General features: G+C 54.7%; 1 protein-coding gene across 4 annotated transcripts in view; it reads right to left on the bottom strand.

Annotated features, from left to right (window-relative positions):
- The window catches only part of EPHA10 (EPH receptor A10), a 46,138-nt gene that overhangs the window by 5,676 nt on the left and 20,125 nt on the right, over positions 1-20,337 (bottom strand). Inside the window, exons 6-18 of one of the 4 annotated variants that reach the window (XR_013993899.1) lie at positions 18,988-19,121; positions 16,324-16,495; positions 12,718-12,826; positions 9,227-9,288; positions 8,928-9,053; positions 7,685-7,870; positions 7,178-7,239; positions 6,749-6,952; positions 6,297-6,446; positions 5,877-6,070; positions 4,680-4,835; positions 4,341-4,538; positions 186-248 (exon numbers count right to left, since the gene is read on the bottom strand). Coding sequence is in view for 2 of the 4 variants with exons in the window: in XM_081057894.1 (XP_080914020.1) it covers positions 4,424-4,538; positions 4,680-4,835; positions 5,877-6,070; positions 6,297-6,446; positions 6,749-6,952; positions 7,178-7,239; positions 7,685-7,870; positions 8,928-9,053; positions 9,227-9,288; positions 12,718-12,826; positions 16,324-16,495; positions 18,988-19,121 (1,670 nt within the window). In the remaining 2 variants the exon portion in view is untranslated. Of the gene's footprint in view, positions 1-185; positions 249-2,015; positions 4,539-4,679; positions 4,836-5,876; positions 6,071-6,296; positions 6,447-6,748; positions 6,953-7,177; positions 7,240-7,684; positions 7,871-8,927; positions 9,054-9,226; positions 9,289-12,717; positions 12,827-16,323; positions 16,496-18,987; positions 19,122-20,337 lie in introns of those variants that run through there. The other 3 variants (XR_013993900.1, XM_081057894.1, XM_081057895.1) reach the window with 3 other exon arrangements.

Raw genomic sequence — 20,337 nt, 5'->3', positions numbered from 1 at the left:
ACAGGTTCATTCTTTGCCCGACAAGCCCCCTGATCTTTCCAAAAGCCCTCCTTGGGTTTCCTATTGAAAGAATTCCAAATATAATGCCTTACGTAGAGTTAAGTTATTCATAGGAAGAGCTAGTTCCTAGGGTGTGTGTGACAGGACATCACCTAACCGTCATTCATTCATGGCATCAGACATACCTTTTAGCTCAAAGGAACTACTATCCCCATCACCAACAATGAGTTCGCGATGTGTCCTAATCCCTGAAAAACAAAGTATGTCTCAATGTCCACATTTGCACAAACTCTGATAAATGTATTTGCTTTTCCTAATTTTACACAATGGCAGTTGTTAACCCATACCGAAAACTGAGCCTGACCTACATGCTGATAGGTAATTCATGTGGCTTCACAAAAGAGACAACATGAGAGTGACCAATCCGAACCAGGGCCTATACTGAGCTCCCACTTCACAGGAGTCGAATCCAGTTTACTTTGGCTAAGGCGCCTTCTCTTCACCCTATCCAGGATTAGGCATTTTCCCAGCCCCTTATCATCCCCACCTGCATCACCTCACCGATTGAACAAGTCCCCTCTCCCCACAATTTCCTCCCCACCAGCTATAACCCGTACTTCTGCCTCCTGCATTTTTCCATCATCTTCTCCTTAGTTGATATTAGCATCTATGTAGTTGGTGTTTTCTGATCCTTGGATGATGGAGATGGTGGAGGACACAACATACCCTTGGCACCGAGATACCAGGAAGAGCCCAGCTCCCCATCTGCAAATTGTCAGTGCCCACAAGCACATGCTGCCGTGTCACAATATGCCCAAGAGCCATCAGGATGGAGGCAGATGCCCGTCTCCAAAGACACAACTCCTGCAAATCTGATGCAAACGTCATCCTGGCAAACCTACTCATCTCAACTCCTAGCAGTGCCCCAGCTGATTGTCAAGAAGGCGTGTGGTGGTGGAGGAAGAAGGGGCTAGATGGAGCCTCACTGCGGGGGGATGTAAGGTGTCTGTAATGGGGAAACAAACTTCGTTTGGGATTTTTAGTCTTTCTGAACGTACACGAGCAATCTTGGTCCAAACATATTCTTGGGGCGAGACTTGAGATACCCATGCTGGGCTCACAAGACGCTGGGAGGCATCATGAGGTCTCTGAACAGAAGGAGTTTCTGACTTCTCTCTGTTGCCCCAAGACCGGGGGTGTGGGGTGGGGGTGCGGGGTGGTGGGAAGGGGGCGGGGACAGCTATCAATATGGATAGGAAACATCCTGAGGAGACTAGCGGGGTTTTTTCAAGATACTGGCAGACACTCAACGTTACATGACAAAGGTACAAAGAGATTTAGAGAGAGGGTGCTATACAGTAGTAAGTTTTACTCGGTCCTGAGCAGTGTGATGTAAGGAGCTGAGTCCAGAACTCAGTCACCAGTTAATAAGGGCAGTGAACTCACGACCTGCTTTTCCCTGGGGGCCTTCTCACACCTCCCCAGGGCCTAGGTCAGGCAAAGCCCTCCGCTGGACTCCACAACACCTAGGATTTATCCCTATCGCTGGGCCTTAACTGACTCCCCCTATTAGGCAGTGAGGGCTTAACTTCCTAGTAGGTGCGAAGTACATGTTCACTGAAGGAGCAGATCCTTGCCAACCAGGCAGCAGCCTCAGTGCCCAGTGACGTTCACTTCATTTCCCAGCCACATACTGTATGTCTACCTGCTGCCTCACACCTTGCTAGTATCACTTAGTGGGTGTTTCCTGTGTGCCAGGCACTGTGTTAAGAGTTGGAGGGGGTCCTCCATGCTCTGGCTGTGAGCCCCAAGGGGGCAGACTTCAGCAGAGCTGTCATCTGTTTCCTAAATGTGTCCTCCCCTAGACTGGGGGATGTTTCATGGCAGGGACTGTCTGCTTCGTCTCTATGCAGAGATCTCGGACACACTCTGGAGATCCCCCTCAACGGGCGGGGAGGACACCCTCCCACACAAGCTACTTAATGGTTAAGCAATTGTCGCTGAAAGAGGCACCATATCACACACAAGTTTTTATTCCTTTGTCCTGCATGTAGAACCCAAGAATTATAAAAACATCTCCAGCATTTAGTCAAAGAAATCACCTCCCCAACCAGCCCCTTCCCTTCCTGGGTGAGCTCAGATGGGAGTACTGGGGGGTTGCAGGCCACTTCCTTCTGTCCAGTGAACAAGTTCCATATAAAAATAGATCTGTAGAGGGCTCCCAGAGAGCCATCAGCCTGCATCGCACCAGCACCCGTGCAGGGCTGAGGCCTGGGACCCCTCAGGGTTCTGGGACCTCTCTCCTCAGTGGAGGGAGGTCTACCCTGGACACCGAAGTCCTGCCAGCAGGAGCCCCTCTGCAGAACAGCTGGGGGAGGTGGAGGGGACTTTGACCTTCAGAGCATGACAGATGGAGCTGGAGACAGAGATGAGGCTCCCTCCACCCAAGACTGGACGCTGGTCCCATGTAGTGTCCTCTCCAGGCTTCCCAGGGGGCAGGGGGTGGGGTGCAGAGTCTGAAGGGCACCTGGCACTGAGCAATAGCTCAGTCTCTCCCAGAACCCCCAAAGTCACTGAACTTGGGCAGTTGCCCAGGAGATGGGGGAGCAGGGGGGTGGAGGGACTCTAAGGAGGGCAGAGCTGCCCCGGCAGGGCCAGGCCAAAGGCACTGCTGTGAGCACCGTCCCCCACCATGGGCGCGCCCCAAAGATGCACTACAGGCTCCTTCTCAGGCTAGCCCATCTGCTTGGACTCCTCTTGTCCTAGGCCCTCCATCTTGGCCTGCTGAAAACTCTACCCACCCAAAGAAGGAACTCTCTCCCACCTTTAAGACCCTGGGCAACTTCCCAGGCAGCCTCTCAGCCAAGAAGCCTTTTCAGACACCCCCCAAATACACAGATCAAGAGAGTGTCCGTCTGCCCCTCCACCCACCAGCCCACAGACCCGAGGTTTCCTTTGGGGCCCTGGGGCATTACTGGAAGGCACCCTTGTGGTGCTACTTGGTGCCTGAGCTCATCTCCCCACCTGGTCTGAGCCCTACGAGGACCAGCTCTGGGTCTCATTTACCCCTTTCCTCCAGCCCTTGGCTCTTCCTTCCTACCCCCAACATACACAGTGAAACCCAGAACAGGCATGTCAGGGGTGACTCGGAAAGACTCAGCCCCCATGGCCCTATCTAGCCCCAGCTGCCTTCCTGCCATTCTATGAAAGCGTGGCCTCACAATCATCACAACTTTTGGGGAGACCTTCTGGATGAGGACCTCTGGAGTCAGCTAAGTGCACCCACTGCTGCCAGAGGCCTGCAGAAGCCAGAGGGAGGAGGCACTCCTAGAGGCTGGATGGTAGCCAGGGGGTGGAGCTTCCACCAGGGGTCACCTGAGTATCTCTGCCTCAGGAAGGAGTGATGGGATCACAGGGCAGGACCAAGGCCGCGCTCTCCAGATCCAACCTCACCCCTAGACAGGAAGTTGGCCAACGTGGTTGCAGCCCAGGCCTGGCCCTAGCTCTTCACTGGGTCTCGGCTTTCCCCATCTGCACAGGGAGGGATGGACCAGCCTATCAGAGAGAGAAGACCCATCTCTGAGACTCTCTCCTTCATCATTCCCCAAGGCTAGAGAGCAAAGTCCTTGGATCCCCCTGGGGAGGAAACATCTCACCCATGCTCTTCCCAGGTGTCCTGGCCAGAGAGTTTATCAAAGGAGCGCGAAGGGGAGGCTGGCAGGGCCTCGGGAGCACCGGGACATTGAGTGGGAGCACCAGGACATTGAGTGGGAGCACCGGGACATTGAGTGGCCTCGCCACGACCCTCACCCTGGCCCTGAACTGTCAGCCCAAGGGCAGGGGAAGCAGAAGTCAGCTCCTGGGTCTAGGGCCCTCGGGGCACTGAGCTCAGCGCCACCTCTGCTGCCTAGGCCTCAGGACAAGTGTCCAGACAGGGCTGAGCCCAGTACAAGGAGCTGAGGACTCTGCCCCTCCAGGGCCCAATAAGATGGGCGGACCAGGCAGCTGTGGTCACTGGCAGGTCTAGTGAGAGCCCAGCAGTGACCTGTGCTGCCTGTGGGCCAGTGGGTCTGTGGGATAGTGGGGTAGGCCCGGGCTCCCTGTAGCATGGAAGACAGAAGGGCATGAGCCCGGGGATTTAAAGCTGTACCTTCCCTCCGCGCCCTCAGTGTCTGAGACCCTGCATTTCCTCCTGCTGTTCTCTCAAGGGTCCTCTCCAAGGATCTGACCCTTTTTCCAGGGGGCCTGAGTCAGCCAAGGTGTTCAGACTGGGGGAGGTAGAAGGAGTAGGCAGTGAAATGGGAGGAAACTGGCCCCACGTGAAGGAAGAGAATGCTCACTTCCGCAAGAGTGGAGAGCAGCTTGCCAGGGCTGGGGTCTGCAGACTCCCTGGGGTCCTGGCCTGGAAGAGTTGGGAGGCTGCTCACACCTGTACCCGACGGCCCTGCAGCTGGAGTACTCGTGCCCTCAGGGCGCTGATCCCACTGAGGAGAGCCTCCCGATGTTCCACAGAAGAGATGCCCAGGCTCATCAGGTCCCTGCAAAGAAGGGCTGGTCGGAGAAGCCAACGCCCCCCTTCTCCTCTCCCTCCCCTTGTCTGGACAGGGAAGGGCCCAGAATCAGGACAGGCTGAGCTCCCACATGGGCAGCGACAGGGCCCCTGACTTGCTGAGACTCACTGGGCAGTCATGGCGGCCACGGCCTCCAGGCTCCCGTAGCCGGCTGCAGCGAAGCTGTCCTTGTAGCGGCCCAGGTCCAGGGCCCCCAGCCACGCACCCACGGAGCCGAAGGAGGGGAAGGTGGAGAAGGCACGGTCCGCCAGCGGGGTGGGAGGCCTAGAGGCAGAGGAGCAGTGGTGTGGGGACAGAGCCCCAGAAAGCAGTTTCCAGGCTCTTGGCCTCACTTAGAAAGGGGCTGGCTCAGGTAGTAAATGGCCATCAACTGTGATTGGATGGCCATCAGCTGTGGCTAGTTGGCCGTCAGCTGTAACCAGTGAGCCATTGGCCACTAATATAACTGCTGTGGCTACGCTAGCAGAAAATCGGGGCTAGCAAGAAGATGGTGGCTGAGCCTGCAAGCGGAGCAGTGAGGGTTGCGAACAGTGTGGCTCCTGCTTCCTGTGTCTCCAACCCAGCCGCCAGCGAGAACATAGTGGTATGACTCCCCTACCTATGGCTCCGTGGGTGTTCCTTTTTGGCCTCACCATGTCCTGTGTTCTTATGTGGGGAGCGGGAGCACAGATCCCGGCTGACACCCTGCACGACAAGTGGTCAGCGGACAGCAGGGATCGGTGCCCAGACCTGGTCACTCTCCTGAGGAGAGGCCAGCTCGAAAGGACAGGAGAAGAGGAAGCAACTGAGCCCCAGGGCAGACCTGGCTCACATGGATTGCTAGGCATTCTCAGAGCAGATGAAGTTTCGACATTCTCAGGCAGGTGGAGGTGAGTGGCTTGCACCTGAGCCAGCCACACGGACTGGGAGTATCTGAACAGCTTGGGGAGTAGACATACCGAGGAGAGTTTGGGAAGTGACCCATTTTGGGGACAACTTATACTAATTTCATGTATTTTATTTACTGGAACGACAAATGTGTTAGGACTATTACCACATATACTTATCGAGTCAATGGTCATGGTACTTGGGAAATGGGAAGCAAAATCCAAGACAAGCAGAAGTGACTAAGCTGGGTGAAAGGTTACGTGCCTAAGGCAAGTGGGCATGAATATTGGCTCTATCTGGGGCAGCTGGGTGAGCAGTCATACCTAGACAGGAGGGGTAACAGGTGAGGCAGCTGTACTTAGGGCACATGGGCGGCCACTTGTGGACAGCTGAGAGGTCAGCTGTATGTGCTGTGGATGGGGCTAGATGGGAATGTACCTAGGACAGGTGGCTGTGGCACACTTCGGGGGTTCTGGGTCCTGCACCATCTTGCTCAGGATGCTGTGGATCTGGGAGAACCTGGGCCGCTCACCTGGGTCCTTCTGCCAGCAATCAAGCATCAGCCGGTGCAGGGGGGAGGGGCAGTTCCTGGGGGGTGGCAGCCGGAAGCCATCCTCCACGGCCTTGATTACCTGGGCCATGGGGGCGGGGAGGGAGCAGACAGGAGGTTTTAGGTCCCCCCAACATACACACACATTCTATCCCAAGGAAGACTCAAGTGGTGGCCAGGCGGGACAAGAAGCAAGTAAACAGTGAGGAGGGGCTTGGGGCTAGGAGGTCAAGGGTCAGGGAACTGGGGTCTGAGGTCAGAGGGCAAGAGGATCAAAAGACAAGGAGCTGGAGCCACAGGTCACTCACATCTTGGCCAGACATGTCCCAGTAGGGCCGCTCCCCAAAGGCCATCACCTCCCACATGACAACACCGAAGCTCCACACATCGCTGGCAGAGCTGAAGTGGCCGAACTGCAGCGTCTCGGGGGCTGCCCACAGTGCGGGGCTTCGGCCACTCTGTGGGCAGGTGCGCAGGTCAGGGGCAGAAAGGGACGGGGTCATACCCAGGTTCCCCACCCCACCAAGCCTCAGAGCCAGCCCCACCTGCCGTCCTCCCAGTGGCACATCTGGGGAAGGCACACAAGCTAACCACAAAGAGACGTCCAAACTGGCATTTATTCGGGACCAACTGGGTGGAGAGGCAGGTGGGGGGAGTGACCCTGACACAGCAGGGAAGGGGGCACGAGTCGGGGGGATGCGACTCCAGGGCAGTTTGATGGGAAATAGAGCAGTCTTGCCTGGGGGAAGGAAGCCCTCACCATGGTGGTGTAGACAGCCTCTGCTCGGTCCCGGGGTCCCCGCCCAAAGCCGGACATCTTGCAGATGAAGCCACTGCTGACCAGCACGCGGCGGGCGGCCAGTCCCCGGTGAACGTAGCCCATCTCTGACAGATACTTCATGGCCGACGCCAGCCCAGGCAGCAGCCCCATCAGCTGTCCGGCCACCATTTGGCCCTCGTGCCTCTGAGGGAGAGAAGGAGACCGAGGCCAGGGCTGTACCCTCAGCCTCTCTGGTGCTGTGTGACCTCGGGAAGTCATGTGGCCCTCTCTGGGCTTCAGTTTGCCCCGTAACCCACCAGGTCAGCCTGGTCAGTGGGTACTTTTTCAACTCCAAGCCCCACCCAAGAGAAAAGTGAGGAACCAAGAATAAAATGGTCATCTCTACCCCCCAGGGCCCAGGCCACTCACCCTGAGGAAGCCATCCAGGGCCCCATGGCTCATATACTCAGTGACAATCATCAAGGTGCTTCCTGTGCCCAGGGACGGGGAACATACAGAGGCTGAGTTGTCTGCTCCCCTCCGCATACATGCTCCCCCCACATAAGTTCCGACCTGGGCCAAAATGGCCAGAACGAAGGCCATACCCCCCTAATCTTGCCACCTTCCTTCCCAGCCCAGGATCCCCTATGCTGAAGAACAAAAAAGCAGGCAGCTGCAGGGTGACAAAGGCAATGTCAGGAGCTGCAACAAGTTTGCTAAGAGAGATCACCCAAGGTCCAATGACCCACCCCCCAGAGTGTGACCACAAGTCAGAAAGGTCACTCGGTCAGAGGGGCCACCCTGAGTCAGTGAAAGAAAGCTGAGGCCTCTCCATGCTGGGCCTCGCAGGCGCTGCCTCTCGAGGCTGAGGGAAGGGCCTTGGGGCACAGGAGCACCCCCCTCCCGCCCCGTCATCTCCACCTGCATGGGCCCTACCTCGGGTGACGACCCCCTCCAGCCGCACGATGTGGCTGTGGTCAAACTGACCCAGGGTCAGGGCCTCGGCCAGGAAGCTGAGCCTCTGAGAGTCGGAGCAGCCTTCCCTCAGCGTGTGCACGGCCACAGGGAGCCCCTGGCGGCCAGGGGGCTGCAGGCAGCCGCGACACAGCTCCCCAAAGCGCCCTGTGGGGACACAGCACCTCAGACACCCCCCTGGAGGCCACTCCCGGCCAACCCGGCAGGGTGAGCTGAAGAGAGAGCAACTCTGGATCACGGGCGTTTCTGGTCTGGGACTCAGAGCTCCTGGGGTCAACCCCCGAGAAACTGAGGACCAGCAGTGTGGTGGGCTTCACCTCTCTTTCCTGCTCTTGGCCTCAGTTTCCTTCTGTGTGAACCGGGGATTCCTCCCTGCCTGCCTCAGCGGGAGGTTTCAGAGCCTCAGAGAGAGGACGTGGCATATGGCAGAACACTGAAGGTTACCAAAGCCCAGGCTGCCCCGGGACGGATAATGATGACATCCATTCTGCCCCACGGCCCCTTCCGGCTTCTGCCCAGTGGGTCTGGTAACAGTGTCAGGGCATAGCATCAGGCTCCTGGTGACAGCAGCTGCCTTCTCGGAGCACAGGGCCCGGTGGTTTGTAGACGGGAAGAAAGGAAACCAGGAGACTAACCGTTAGGGGGCGAGCACCCACCGTGAGCCAGGCCTTGTGCGGAGCTTGTGAAGTGCACACATCAGCTCCTGCTGAGGCAGCTATCATGACCACTTCACAAATGAGAAACTGATCACGCAGCTGGTCAGCGATAGTGCCAGGACTAAAGCTCGGGTATGTCTGGCCGCCAAGTGTGCAGAGGCCGCTCCCCACTGCCCCATGGAGGCCTGGGCCAAACTTCTGCCAGTGGCAGTCTGCAGAGACCAGCTCTGAAAGGGCCTGAATGGAGAGATCTCAGGCACCCTGGGTTCAGGGAGAAGGTAGGACGGCAGGGCAGGGTCACAGACTCCTCTGCCAGCCCTTACTTTGGAACCTGGTGGGTGGAGGTGGGGCTGGATGTGGACTTGGGGCTTCTTAGGCAGGGAGGGGGACTGGGGTGAAGGCATGGCTTCCAGAAATGGGGGCAGCATTTGGGGCGGAGGAAAGCTTATAGAATCACGGTGGGGTGAAGGCAGGGCTTCTAGGGTGGGAGGAGCTAGGGCAGAGGCAGGGCTCTCAGAATGACAAGGTTTCCTGGACGCCCAGCTTGCCTGTTCCAAGGCTCTTCTCCAGAGTCACGCTTTTCGCATCCAGCTCCTTGGCGAACAGATGAACAGCCTGCAGCGGGTCCCCACAGCTTTGGGGGTCCACAAACGTGCGGCGTGTTGGGATTTTGACTGGGAACAGAGAGAGAGAGAGAGAGAGAGAGAGAGAGAGAGAGAAAGAGGCCTGAGGATAGTGAGGATAGTGGCGGGAAGTGTGGGAGTCATGTAACAGCAGCAAGGAGGAGGGTTGAGGAGTGAGGTAGGATGGTGCCCACCACCCCTGAAGCCAGGCCCAGACAACTCACAGTGGAAATACAGCTCCTCCTCATCATGGGTGTCCTGACCCCCCTTGCCGTAACCGCAGGACCTAGGAGGGGAGGGGGTGCAGAGTCAGAGCCATTCCCTGAGCCAGGTTGCCCCAGCCCTTACCATTTCACCAGCATCCCAAGGCGGCACCTCTTTGTCCTTTCGAAAGGACAAGATGTGTGCCACAGGGGATGGACCTTCTTTTTCTGCTGGCTTGAAAGCTCCTCCCCACAGCACACACGTAACCCTAGCTCCAGACCTAACCCCTCAGTCCCATCAGCATTCCTAGTTATTTTCACTTTGAGACATAGTACACATTCTCGCCACTCCAGAGGCACCCAAATCCACACCCCTGACTTTAAGCTCAAGCTGCCCCCCTGCCTACAGGTGAACAAACAGGCAGGCCTCGCACTCAGGGGCAGCTTCGGGTCTAGTCGGGAAAACCAACATAATGGTTGGACCTGACCCCTTCCAGAGCCATCAGAACGGCTCCCTGAGACAGCGGCAGCTGTGGAACAAAGGACTGCATCACAATCAACAAAGCCACAGCCTGGCATTTAGGGGCCCCTGAGGCAGGGCCTTGCAGCCCAGATAGACTTTGGCTTTTATTCTAGGAGCAGAGGAGAGCCCCTAGGGAATTTTGAGCAGGGGGATGCTGTGATCCATTTGCATTTTAGAAAGATCATCCCAGCTGCTGTTGCTGTCCCTGCAGGAGATGGGGGTTGCTCAGGCTATGGGGTGACCATGGAGAGAAAAGTGAGAGGACTCAAGTGACATTTAGGTGACAGGGCCACAGGGCTTGGAGATTGCTAGAAGGCAGGAAGGGAGCGGGAGAAAGCTTGCCCAGCAGAGTTTATGGTGCTGCCATTTACCAAGACAGGGAGAGCAGAAGTTCATGTAAGGACTTGTGAGCTTGCAGGGCCTACGGTATAAGCAGGGGATTCAATGAATAGGGAGTTAGGTGTGTGTGTGCATGTGTGTGTGTGCGCGCGTGTGTGCGCATGTGTGCGTGTGTGCATGCATGCGTGCGTGCGTGTGTGTCTGGAGTTTGGAACAGAGGTTGGCTCTGGAGATACAAATTCGGGAGCTGTGAGAAGTGGGGTGAGGAAGAAGTCTGAGGACCCCCAACATTTAGATTGGGTGCAGGAGAAGGAAGCCAAGGAGATCACAAAAGAGCGGTGGGAGAAGTAGAAGGGAAATAAAGGGAAGTCAGGGTGGCTATGTCTAGGTACCAAGGGAAGAAAAGTGGAGCAGGGAGAGAGGTCGTGTGAAGGCTCAAAGAGGCGGCATGAAGGGAGGATGGAGAGGGGTGGTCGCGGTTCCATGCCAATGGGAAAGGGGAGGAAGGCTGTCATACAGGAGGAAGTGGTCGCAACAGGAAGTGAACAGCATGGGCTCTGGAACGTGACTGCACCAACCGGCTCCCCAGCTTCTCTACTTGGCAGGTGTGGGACAGGGTGGCTCAATGTTCTCTTTAATAAAATCAGGATAGAGATGACAGCCTCGCCTGATGGCACTGTTGCAAAGGCCTTACTAAGGGTCTTACTAAGACCCTACTAACTCAATAAATGTTAGTTGTTATGCAGGGGAGAAAGGGACATTATAAATAGTAACAGGTTCCTGAGATGTAAGAGGGAGTGGGTTCAGGTCCCAGGTAGGAGGACTGATCCTGGCTAAGAGGAAGACATGTCCTCTAGAGCAAAAGAAGGGAGAGGCCCAGAGAAGACTGGCGTGAAGGTGAGGGGCTAATGAAGGGGTTAAAGAGCAGGTGCAGCAGATGGGGCTGAAGGAACGCGCTGCAAGGACAGGGAGCTGCAGGGCAACAGTAGAAGTGGATCAGTATTTGGGGTGATGGCCAGGTCCTTGTCAGGATATGGGAGGGGGAGGCAGAGGTGGAACAGAAGAGAAGGTCCTTGGGAATGAGAAGTGAGGTAACTGAGAGGCCAAGAACTGGGACTGGTGGTCTAATGGCTCTGCGGTCACCCAGCGTGGTGACAGGCCTTCCATGAATGAGGGGAACATCCAGGAAAGGTGGGTAGAGATGATGGGACGGCTGAATGGATGCAAGAGTGGGAGAGAAGGTGAGAAGCTTCCTCTGGACGACCCCCTCTGGTGAGAAGTGGGGCGAGCCAGGACGGACTGAGGAGGGAAAGTGGAGGTGAGGAGACCACTGCATAGAGCAAGCACTACAGAGATTCGGAAAGGGGGGGAAGGGGAGAGATTTTAAGGTCTGCGAAGTTGGGACACGCCTGCTGGAGCAGCTTGCCTCCAGGCCCATCAGCACTAGACCGGCTGATTCTGCCCCATTTCACTGCATTTGATTTGGAGCACATTTTGAAATCCACTCCTTGGCTTACTCTGCCTGCCTAGTGCGTCTGTATCCGAGGCACTCCTGGGCAGCTGCTCTGGCCCTGCAGAATCTTCCCGGAGAGATGCTCCTTGTTCACCTCTCCCCTTTCCTCTTTCTGCCTCTCTGAGCTGCTCACCTCACAGCCAGGACGAGATGCTGTCAGCTCCTGTCCTTGCCTGCTTTCCCAATAGGTCCAACATATGGACCTTTAAGTTCTGTGACTAAAGAGCTGGATCCTCTCGTCCTGCCTTCCTGACTCACCTGGCCCAGGTAGAGCTGACTCCCAGACCCGTAGGACAGGTCATCTCCGCCTCAGTCACTTCAAGTGCCTCACAGCCAAGTAAACAGTCAGTGCCAAATGAATGCTCAGTGTCCCCTCGGCCCACAGGCAGTTCCAGGCTGCTGAGATGTGGCTCCTGGCCAGCCCACTTCTCTCCTCTGCTCCGTACAATGCAGCCCTTTGCATGTAGACGGTCTAACCCCTCAAGTAGGCTGACTTCAGCCCCACCCTGGCACCTGCCTGGCGAACCTCTGCAAGTGGTAGTGTGGCCCTGGGGAGAAGGGGGAAATATATACCACGAGGGTTCTGCTGTGTGCAAAAGGACTGGAATCTTCTCTGAGCCAGACTCAAGCTCCACATCTTTCCCCTCCTCCCATCCCCTTTCTCTGCCCACTCTTCTGCAAGCTTTCTTCTGCTGGGGGTTGGGGGGTTCTGGTGTATGAGTTCCCCTCCTTATCGTCCCCCCCCCCACACGCAACACAATTTATGCCTGTCTTCTCTGTAGCTGTGTTCAAGGGCCTCAAGACCCCTGGGGGCGGGGGCTGCGGGCCTCTGAGTGCCTCAGGAGAATCCTAATCACACTGGAGCAGCCGAGCTTGATTCCGTCCTCAGTAATGCCTTCTGACATTTAATGAGTTAAGGAGCTAAATCCCCCTCATCCCGAGCGGCTGAGCTAGCTGCAGTGCTGGCAGCCGCTAGAGCGTAAGTGGGGGGAGGGGCCAGGGCGGCGCTAGCCAGGCCTTAGCTCCACAGCAGTGTGCGCGCATATGCACATCTGCATGCGACATGCGGGTACAGACGTGCCTGTGAGCACACATTAATGTGCACTGGGGCCAGCCAGGCCGGAACCAGCCACCTACCTCCTCCAAACGGCCAGCACACTCATTACGGAGCCCAGGATGAGCAGGGCTGAGACGGTCACCACGGTGATGACAACTGCAGGGCTCTGGCCCCTGGACCCGGAGGCAGCTGCAAAGGCAGGCAGAGGACCATGCTCATGGGTGAGCCCCAGGACAGACTCCCGTCCTCACCTCACAGCACCTCTGCACTTGACCCCGGCCTTCCCGCAGCGGAGGGACGAGGCAGCCCCCAGCAAAGAGGCACCTGAGGCTTCCTTCTCTCCAGGGCAGGGTGCCTCCACTGCAGCCCAGCTCTGAGAGAGAACAGGGATCCAGGCAGGCTGGCCTGCGCCTCCCTCTTTACTTTTCAGATGGGTAATGAGAGACTTAAGGTAGCTTTGAAGGGGGAACTGTCTCTCGTCTGAGCTCCCCAGCCCCAAACCAGACCATTCACCAACAATGATAATAAGAGTTAACATTTAATGCACACTTACTCCATTCAGGACATTATGCCATGTGCCTTAACCAAATGATCCTGCTTCATCATCACAATAAGCCAGTCAGGTGTTACTGTCTCCACTTTATAGCCAAGGAAACTGACATTGAGAAAAGCTGTGTAATTTGCCCAAGGTCACACAGCTAATAAATAATGAACTTAAGATTTGAACCTGATTCCAAAAGACTCTGCTTTGAATTATTTCACCAAGGGAGGGGCCTAGAGGACCCCAGGCTCTTAGCTCCATCCATCCATCCATCCATCCATCATGTGTGCCAGGCTGGTGCTAGTAGTGGGGAGACAGTAATTAATGAGCCAGAATCTCTGCCCTGGAGGAGTGTACAGACCAGTGGCAGAGACAGAAACAAAAATCTTAACTGTAGAATGAAAAAAGAAACACAGAAATGAACACAGCTGAGCAGAGGCACAATAATTTCTTCCTCAGCCAGTGAGGAAGGCTTCCCAGAAGAGGTGTCTGACCGGGAAGACTGACAAGGTGGCTGATGCTCAGATGCAAATGCTGGGTCTGGAAAATGGCAAGTCGTCTCTTGTGGCTGGAAAGAGACTGTGGAGGCAGCGAGTGGCAGGATGGGAAGCTGGAAGGTGGGGGGATGCAGGGAACCAGGGAGGAGACAGAACCTGGAAGGCCTTGAGTGCTAGGCCAAGGAGTGTGGACTTTATCCTGTGGGTCACAGGGAGCCAGGGGACAGTGGACAGAGTGTCCGCCTCAGGGGAAAGGAATGAGGGTATTGGCTGGGGGGTGGGGGGAGGGGAGGCCTGTGAGAGGTGGAGGTCTGGGGTAATTACTGAGCATGGAAAATGCTGCCCAACCCTGAAGACTAACCTGGGGTTTCAAAATACACCTCTCGGGGCAGCCTCATGCGGGACAGACAGAGCAGGATGACCCAAGTCTGGGGGCTGGTGGGGCAGGTGCAGCACGATGTTTAGGGAAGGAAGGCAGGCAGAGCTGGTGAGTAGTTCTGCCAGGACAAGCAGCAGTAGCTGGGTAGATGGATGTGTGGCCAGGAGGGGCTGACAGCCTGGGAAATGAGGTCAGACCCTAAGAGCTGTTAGGAGGATGTCACAGAGCAAGTAAAGAGGGACAGAAGAGGAAGGGAGAGTCAGAGGCCGCCAAAGCCAGGGTCAAAGAGGGGATTTCAGAGCCCGTGGTTCCAGGGTGGGGAACAGAGCTCAGGGTCTGGCCAGGGCAGAGGGGGTGTGGTTGCCAAGGACTGCTAGAAATGCGGGGTCCAGGTGGACACAGAAATGGAGAATGGAGACAGGGTGTTCGTGGGAAGCGGCCCTCCGGGGTCCCCACCTCCTGGTGTTCTTCCTCCTGGAGCATGGACTGGACACATTCGCTCGCTTCTAATGAACAGAATGTGGCAAAGTGATGGGATAGCACTCCCAAAATTAGGTTACAAGAAATGGTGCCTCTGTTTTGGGTGCACTCTTGCTCACTCACAGTCTCTAAAAGAATCCAGTTCCTGTGTTATGAGTAGCCCCACGGAGAAACGCATGAGGCAAGGAACTGTAAGAGCGAGCAAGAACCCGAGCAGGGAGGCAGAGTCTCCCCTAGTTCAGCCTTGAGATGACCACAGCCCCAGCGGTCACCCTGACTGCAGCCTTGTGAGACACCCTGAGCCAAGTGGCACCTAGTTTAGCTGCACCCATATTCCTGACCCACAGAAACCATGAGATAACAAATGTTTGTTGTTTTCAGTTGCTAAATTTTGGGGGCAACTTGTTAGACAGCAATAGATAATTAATACAGTGGTGAAGCATGGGCTTTCATCATAATCTTGATTTGGGGTCACAGCTCACTGGAAAAAGTACTCTGCTGATTGAGAGACCCAGCCCCCATAGCCAGGCCCAAAGGAGGCTTCAGAGCTGAACAGTAGCTATTAATGTAGAAACACCAAAAGAATGGAGGTAATCAGCCCCAGCTCCGCGCCCCCACACACACCACACTCACGCCAGCAAGAGCCATGAGCCTTTGCTCAGATGACTTCCTTTCTCCAAATGCCTTCCCTGCCTGTCTCCACACATTGAAATGTTCCCCAGCCGTCAAGACATGGCTCTAATCTCCCCTTGCCAGCACCTGGCTGCGGTCTGGCGCAGACAGGCATCCAAGCAAGAAGTGCTGTCTTCCTTCCCAGAACTCAGACTCCCTCAACATTTTATCTCTACCTCCCTTCGGGCTCAGAGCTCTTCCTATCTTGGATTAGACTCGTGTAGCAGGTTGGAAAGAATTATTATCTTGACAGCTGGTGCCAGAATGCCTCTTAGGGGGAATTGCCTTTGTCTAGGAAAATACTTTCACGAGCTGCTTGGGGTAGATAGAGGTGAGACCCCAAGGGCTGGGTTAGCAGCAGGCGAAACAACAAAAGAGGTAGCTAAATGCTCTGTGGGCATCCTGAAAGGGAACTTGGGGGTGGCTGGGAGAAGAGGAACCAGGGGAGAGAAGTGAAGGGGGGCTGTGGTAGAGCACTGCAGTAGAGAAGCTGGAGCTGTTTTAGGATCAAGATAGCTAAATGTTCAGCTTCTGTTTTATTTTGTCTTGATAACAGCTCCAATGAGAAATTATTCCCAGGCCATACAATTCACCATTGAAAGTGTACAATTCTCGTTTTGTTTAGTTTCATTGATTGCTGCAGTGCACCCCCTCTACGTGGCCCCCACCTTCAGTGAAGTTGGCTTCACACTCTAAGGCCAAGTGTGCCATGTTTGGGTCCATCATCATGGCAGAGCAAGAAGCAGAATGGAAACAAGAATTTAGCGGTCAGACAAGAGGTGACCATGACACTAGAACTCCTTCCAAGGAAATAGCAGGAATCTTGGGGAGGGCAGGGATGTTTCCACAAGACATGGGATAGGTCCTGTGAGGCAGGGAGCCACAGCAGAGACTTGGAGTGTAGGGGTTCATGAACCCCTTCCCTGTGAGCTCCTCCAGGACGGGTACCCAATCTAATTCATGTCACCAAGTAGATATCAGTTAGTGGCCTCCCAATTTATTACTTAATTAGGTTGTAATGAATTAAACTGTTTTGTAGGCTCTCTTAATGTCACATATAATCCCTCTCCCATCTGTCTCCTGCCCAGGTCCCTGTCCACTGGCCCTCGGCACTTACCCTCCCCTGGGGTCTGTACTTCAATGCTGGGGCTGAAGCTCTGGGTCTCCCAGGAGGGCCCTGGGGAAGCAGCCCGGACCTGAAAGACGTAGCGGGTGGCTGGCTTCAAGTTGGTGACGGTGACTGCAGGCATCCCTGTCTTCACAGTGGAGTAGGTCTGCTCGCTCTGACCCTGTGGACAATGGAGGCGTGAGGCCCAGAACCACGCCTCTGGGAGAGGGACGGGGAAAGGGAAGGGGGCTGGAGAGCACCCTTAGGAGAACGAGAACCTGACTCCAGTCGTCTTGGGGGACTGCGCATGTTTCTTCCATAGTGTCCCCCCAAGTTCCCACCCCACAGTCAGTGAGCACAGCCCCACCTCAAAGTAAGAGAAACTTTACAGAAGGTGCTAGATCCTCCTTCTCGGGGATGAGAGGATGATGGACATCAGGGCCTAGCAGTCCAAGGGGTAAGCTGGGCCTGATGCCTCAGAGGGAAAATAAGAAAACGGGCCCTGACACCTGCCTGGTCTTGGTCAGCTCACAAAGCCTTTTCTTCCCTTTGTCATCGATTTTCATAACTGTCCTATCTTTTTGATTTGTTTGTCTTGTTTCACAGATAAGGAAATCAGGCTCAGGGGTAAAGCAGCTCACCCAGGAGAAGTGGGCCCAGTGACAGACGTCACTGAGCGAGGCCCTGCTCACTGTCAGGTGCCGTACTACACCCTCTAGAAGCCCGACCTCCTACAATCCTCGCAACAGCATCTCTATCTTCTTTTGAGGTGAAGGTCACATGAAGGAAGGGTCAGGGTGTCAGCTCCATTCCTTCACATCCCGCGCTTTGTGTTCTACATTATGCTGCCTCCACACATCTGATAACGGCAGGTATTACAGACACTCCCACCATTTCACCTCTGCCCACGCCTCCTTATTAGAGCCCCTGCCACACCCACAGAAGGGCACCTCCATGACATCCTGTGGCCCCAGTCCCTTGGTCATGGTATTTAGGGACCAGGGAAGACTTGACCCAAGCTGGGCCAATCAGAATCTCCCTTCCAGGCATGTGAACAGTTTTGAAAAACAGTGAAGCAATGGCTGCAGGACCTAGGAAATGGAGCAGGCTGGGGATGGGGAGGAGGAAAGGAGCAAGGCTGCCCACCTTGGCGGCAGCATGATGAGCTCTGAGCAGTCCCCTCTGCGGAGGAGGCTGGACTGGGGTGCAGAAAGATGCCCAAATGAGGGGCGCTGTGGCTCCAGCAATACCCCCAGTCACTGGGGTCCACGAGATGGTCCTGAAGACTTCAAATAGTCCCTTTTGTACTGGCTCCTCCTTTCCAGGGTTTTAGTTCCCAGCAAATTCACACTCTCTGAGGGCCTGCGAGCATCCACCAGCTCAACTCCACGACTCTGTGTCTATACTCTGATCCCCAAGTGTCAGTTCAATGAGCCCTTTCTAAGCTACTGCTGCGCGCCTCGCTCCTTCCCAGTGTCCTTTGCTGCTGTCTCCTAGACAGCAGGGCTCCTCAGAACTCTGTCCTGGCCACTCCTCCCACTCACGTTCCCCTCCTAGGGCATCTCTTCTTGTCCTCTGGCTTCGCGACCATCTGTATGCTGAAAGCCCCAACTCTCCTTCCCTAGCCCACGCCTCTCCCTTCAGCTTCAGACCTACAAGTCCACTTGGATGTCCCATGGCCCCTTGAATGCTACGTGGGTAAAGCCAAGCTCACCACCTTACCCCAAACCTGCCCCTGCCCCTCAGTGGTTCTCCACCTCAGTCAGGGCACCCTACCCTCTAGGTCGCCCAGCAGTGACTCAGAAGTTCCTCCCCCTTCCTGTCTGATATCCCTCCCGCCCCAACTCATAGTTCTCAATAGACTTCAGGGATTTAAAAACTATTGTCTGATTCAGCAAAGAAGTCCCTTGAGTCACTGAGAAGTGAGTGAAGTCCTGACACATATGGTGCTGAAGTTGAAAGCCAGGTTTCACTTTAATAAAATTTGCACCAAGGTGAGAAACAGTTTAACGGTACATTATATATCAGATTTAAAGACAATATATTTATGGGGAAAAGAGAGAGTGGATTGGACTGTAACTCCATTCGTCATATCATGATTGAACTGCACCCACAGATTGACAACAGACACGAGGTCAGAAAAGCATCCTATGAGAATCGATGGCAGGTGGAGTTTACAATAAGGGGCACTGTAGATTCTTCATTTGTAAATGGTGTGTCACACATCCTTTGTATCAGTGCAATTATACCAGCTGACTTAGCAATGTGTTCCAACAGGCACACATTTTTATACAAATGGAAACAACATAATCTTTCTGCATTCTTTTTCTTAAAAGTGTTGCAAATTGTATGCATATGATTTGGGCACACAAACTCTGGATCAGCCCGCAGACAAAGCTCTTTGTCAATTGTACACGCTAGGCAAAAGTGGTGAAAACGGACATGATGCCTAGCGAGGAACGGAGACTTGAGGGAAAGAGGAAGAACAGGGGAGTCCATGGTGTGGAGCGGACAGGAAGAAACTCCAGCCTGGGAGGCCAGTGGACATGTTTAGTAAGAAAGTAAGAATGGCTTTTGCAGGGAGAAGGTTGCAAAGAAGAGGAAGTGGACAGGCAAAGGGGACAGACCACAGCCGGGGATGCAGCCCCAGGTCCTTCCCAGGCTCCGACTCACCTTCTCATAGTAGCGGATCTCATACTCCGTGCTGTTGGCCCCAGGGGCTCCAGCAGGGATGGGCTCCCGCCATGACAGGGACACGCTCTGGGGTTCCACTCGGTCCCTGCGAATCTCATCCTCCTCCCAGGGTCCTGAAAGTAAGTATTGTGGGATTCTCAACAGAGATCCAACTGCAGGGCAAGGCCAGGGAGCTGGAAGGACTGGGCATGCAGGAGTGGGGGAGGGGCTAGGGACAGCTGCGGGCATGGTCTAAAGGGCTGTGGGTGTGACAAGAGGTCCCTGAGGGGCAGAGCCTCAGGGGTCCAGACCAGAGGGAAGCAAGCTCCCTGTCACCCTACAGCTCTCTACTTCAGTGGCTCCTGGGGTGGGGGGGAAGCACCCAGCCTCCTGCTGCGTACCCTTATGGTGATTGGTTCTAATCACCCACGCTCTTTCTACACTTTCTGTGGATTAGAGACATTAGACAGCTTAATAGGTAGGAAGGCCAGCTACTGAACTATTCTAATGATCTGGTCAAGAGATAATATACTCAACACACTAGGAATATTAGGACACTACCTCAACCCAATAAAAGCCATATATGAAAAGACCACAGCCAACATCTTACTCAACAGTGAAAGGTTGAAAGCTTTCCCTCTAAGATCAGCAACAAGACAATGATGTCCACTCTCACCAGTTCGATTCAACATAGTACTGGAAATCCTAGCCAGCGCAAGCAGGCAAGAGAAAGAAACAAAAGGCAACCAGGCTGGAAATGAAGAAGTAAAATTATCTCTGTCCCCAGATGATATGTAGAAATCCCAAAAAATTCCACAAAACAACAACAACCTGTTAAAACTAATAAACAAATCCAGCAAAGTTGTAGGATAAAAAAATCAACATGCAAAAATCAGTTGGATTTTTATACACTAACAATGAAAAATCTGAAAAGGAGGTGCTTGCTTCGGCAGCACATATACTAAAATTGGAACTATACAGAGAAGATTAGCATGGCCCCTGAGCAAGGATGACGAAAAATCTGAAAAGGAAATTAAGAAAACAAACCCACTTACAATAGCATCAAAAAAAATGAAATATGGGCTGGCCAGTGGCTCAGGTGGTTAGAGCTCCATGCTCCTAACTCCGAAGGCTGCCGGTTCGATTCCCACATCGGCCAGTGGGCTCTCAACCACAAGATTGCCAGTACAATTCCTCGAGTCCCACAAGGGATGGTGGGCAGCGCCCCCTGCAACTAAGATTGAACATGGCACCTTGAGCTGAGCTGCCGCTGAGCTCCCGGATGGCTCAGTTGGTTGGAGCACGTCCTCTCAACCACAAGGTTGCCGGTTCGACTCTCGCAAGGGATGG

Source organism: Rhinolophus hipposideros (assembly GCF_964194185.1).
Source record: "Rhinolophus hipposideros genome assembly, chromosome: 8".
Classification (NCBI taxonomy): domain Eukaryota; kingdom Metazoa; phylum Chordata; class Mammalia; order Chiroptera; family Rhinolophidae; genus Rhinolophus; species Rhinolophus hipposideros.
Note: the sequence above shows the minus strand (reverse complement) of the source record. Positions and strands in the feature narration are given on the sequence as shown.